Consider the following 3,671-nt stretch of genomic DNA (forward strand, 5'->3'; position numbering starts at 1 on the left):
TTCTGTGTGTGTGTGTGTGTGTGTGTGTGTGTGTGTGTGTGTCTCACCGATGTCGATGATGACGGGTTCTGACGGAGGACTGGTCAGCGGCCCGTTGGTGTAATAGACGACCACTCGGTACTGGGCGCCGGGGGTCAGGTGACTGATGATGTCACTCGTAGAGTTTTCCTGTAGAAACCAAACATGAAAATAATGTTCTTATGAAACGAGACCCCCCCCCCGCCAAAAAATCCTGAGTCTAAAGCCTGATTTTGTTAGCAGCACTAGCAGCAGTAGCATCAGCAGCACTAGCAGCACTAGCATCAGCAGCACTAGCATCAGCAGCACTAGCATCAGCAGCACTAGCAGCACTAGCATCAGCAGCACTAGCATCAGCAGCACTAGCATCAGCAGCACTAGCATCAGCAGCAATAGCAGCACTAGCATCAGCAGCACTAGCATGAGCAGCACTAGCAGCACTAGCAGCACTAGCAGCACTAGCAGCAGCAGCACTAGCATCAGCAACACTAGCATCAGCAGCACTAGCATCAGCAGCACTAGCAGCACTAGCAGCACTAGCAGCAGCAGCACTAGCATCAGCAGCACTAGCATCAGCAGCACTAGCAGCATCAGCAGCACTAGCAGCACTAGCAGCTATAGCAGCACTAGCATCAGCAGCACTAGCAGCACTAGCAGCACTAGCATCAGCAGCACTAGCAGCACTAGCAGCACTAGCATCAGCAGCACTAGCAGCACTAGCATCAGCAGCACTAGCAGCACTAGCATCAGCAGCACTAGCATGAGCAGCACTAGCATGAGCAGCATTAGCCGCACTAGCAGCACTAGCAGCACTAGCATCAGCAGCACTAGCAGCACTAGCATGAGCAGCACTAGCATGAGCAGCACTAGCAGCGTTCAATCATGTTATTTGTATATATTATATGATATTATATTTCAGTCATGTTATGTTGGTAAATTAAAAAGAACAGTGATGTAGGACAATGACGGTACCTCGCTGCAGTAGGTGTTCTCCATCCTCTGGCTGAGGCTCGGCCGGCGGCAGGTGGTGGACACCACAGACACCAGGCTGCCGTTGTGGTTCTCCGAGGACGGTGCCCAGGAGACGGCGGCGGTGCTGGAGTCCAGCCGGCGCACGCTGACCGCCTGCGGGCGCTCGCGGAGCTCCTCCAGCAGCTCGCCACCCGGACCTGCAGCACGGCACCAACACATTTATAATTATAACACGGAACCAGAACCAGAACTACAGCTGCTCACCAGGTACTGCCCCAAGACCCTAGCACTGACTGGAGAACCCGGCACTGACTGGAGAACCTAGCACTGACTGGAGAACATGGTACTGACTGGAGAACCTGGTACAGACTGGAGAACTTGGTACAGACTGGAGAACCTGATACAGACTGGAGAACCTAGCACTGACTGGAGAACCTAATACTAACTGGAGAACCTAATACTGACTGGAGAACGTAGAACTGCGGAGGACGTACTGAGGTAGAAGGTGAACCCGGTGTCGGCGGCGCTCTCTCGGGCCTCGCAGTCACCGGCCGAGCTGAGCGTGGCGACCCGCACGCGGTACGTTCCCGGTTCCGTTAACTCGCTGAAGAACTCGTGAGTGTTTTCGTCCACGGTGGCCGTTTCCGTGGCGTTCCCTGAGAGCCACGGATAAAAGAGGACAGGAGAACACGCAGAAACACAACGTTACACCGGGACAGAGCAAGGACTCATTTTATAAAAAGAGCTGAAACATTTTCAGGAAAAAATCGTATAAATTTGAAAAAAAGTCCAAATATTTTGAGGAAGAATTTCAGATTATTTTGAGAGAAAAAAAATCTGATTATTTTTGGGAAAAAATCTGATTATTTTTGGGGAAAAAATGATTATTTTTGGGGAAAGAATTATTATTTTTGGGAAAAAAATGATTATTTTTGGGGAACAATCTGATTATTTTAAAAAAAAATCTGATTAATTAAAAAAAAAAATCTGATTATTTTTTTTAAAAACATCTGATTATTTTTAAAAAAAAATCTTATTTTTAAAAAAATAATCAGATTATTTAGGAGGGGGAAAAAACTGATTATTTTGAGGATTTTAATAATAATAATAATCACCGTCTCGGTAGACGTAGACGTTGAAGCCGTCGTACACGGCGGGCGGCCGCGGCGGCAGCCAGCGCAGCTCCAGCAGGACGGGGGGCGGTCTGGTGGGCGCCATGGCAACCTCCGCCGGCAGCGCCATGGCCGAGCCGGGCTCGTTGGAGTCCTCGTACTCCGACGGTGCCGCGTTGACGAACTCGTCCTCGCTGCCCGCCGGCTCCGTCGGGTCCATCGGCTCCGTCGGGTTCGGTTCCGCCGGGTCCGGGTCCATCGCGTCCGGTTCCGCTGGGTCCGGATCCATCGCCCCCGGTTCCGCCGGGTCCATCGGGTCCGGTTCCGTCGGGTCCAGCCAGTAGTCGGTGCTGTGGTTTCCGGCGACGCCGGCGGTCCGGTTGTGCGCGGGGCGTAAGGGAACCCGAGTCCCGGGGTTCTCGGAGACGTCTTCGTCCTCCTCCATCAGCGGGACGTCCCGGGCCCGGCGGGCGGCTCGCCGGCGCCCCTCGCCCCCCTCCGTGTCGGGGCCTTGGCCCGCCGCCGCCCTCTCGCTCAGGTGGACGATCTTATGGGAGATGTTGAGGGGGGGGGACGGCACTGGGGGGGACAGATATTTAGACACAGGCTGTGTTTGTGTGTGTGTATGTGTATTTGTATGTGTGTGTGTGTGTGTGTGTTTTTACGTGTGTGTATGTGTATTTGTATGTGTGTGTGTGTGTGTGTATTTGCGTGTGTGTGTGTGTTTACGTGTGAGTATGTGTGTGTGGGGGTGTGTGTGTATGTGTGTGTGTTTACGTGTGAGTATGTGTGTGTGTGTGTGTAGGGTGTCTCACCTGTCCGGTGGTGCACAGGTGTGTGCGTGACATCGCTGTGTGTCACCAGCGTTGTCTGGGACACCGTTGCCTCGGAGATCAGCTGGAAGGTGATGTTACGGTAACACATGCCGGGTAACCAGTGCTTAAACACTGTCTTCCCCTGGTAGAAATCTACACACACACACACACACACATACTCACACGTAAACACACACACATACACACACACCCCCACACACATACACACAGAGAAACACACACACACACACACACACACACACACGTCACAGAGTTATTAATAATATTCAGATTAAATTAAAGTAAATTATAGAGTGGTCTAGACCTCCTCCTTCTGTAAAGGGTCTCTTGTTATGACATAATATAATATAATATAATATAATATAATATAATATAATATAATATAATATAATATAATATAATATAATATAAGATATTATATTACAGTATAACCTAGTATAAGATATAATATTATAATAGTATAGTATAGTATCGTATAGTGTACCTTTGTAGAGCATGGAGCGGCGCTCCGGGCCCTCGGTGAAGCTGATGTTGACTCGGCTGAACACGGTCCCGGCCGGCGGCTCGAACTGGAACACCACGCCGGTCTCTGGGGACTCTCTGTAGTCCGCTACGTGGAGGCTGCGGACAGGAAGTGGCTCTGGACACAAGAAACAGAAACAAGCTGTAATGTTACCCTACAGGACAGATGTTCATCAGGTAGAAACAAGCTGTAATGTTACCCTACAGGACA

The 3,671-nt window shown here is 50.5% G+C and overlaps 1 protein-coding gene across 1 annotated transcript in view; it reads right to left on the minus strand.

The window, feature by feature from the left end:
* ptpro (protein tyrosine phosphatase receptor type O) overlaps positions 1-3,671 on the minus strand; it is a 7,625-nt gene that overhangs the window by 2,130 nt on the left and 1,824 nt on the right. The window contains exons 5-10 of the mRNA XM_034864079.1: positions 3,423-3,578; positions 2,918-3,070; positions 2,106-2,681; positions 1,485-1,646; positions 991-1,187; positions 48-168 (exon numbers count right to left, since the gene is read on the minus strand). Of these exons, the coding sequence (XP_034719970.1) occupies positions 48-168; positions 991-1,187; positions 1,485-1,646; positions 2,106-2,681; positions 2,918-3,070; positions 3,423-3,578 (1,365 nt within the window). The remainder of the gene's footprint in view (positions 1-47; positions 169-990; positions 1,188-1,484; positions 1,647-2,105; positions 2,682-2,917; positions 3,071-3,422; positions 3,579-3,671) is intronic.

Source organism: Etheostoma cragini, chromosome 23 (genome assembly GCF_013103735.1).
Source record: "Etheostoma cragini isolate CJK2018 chromosome 23, CSU_Ecrag_1.0, whole genome shotgun sequence".
Classification (NCBI taxonomy): domain Eukaryota; kingdom Metazoa; phylum Chordata; class Actinopteri; order Perciformes; family Percidae; genus Etheostoma; species Etheostoma cragini.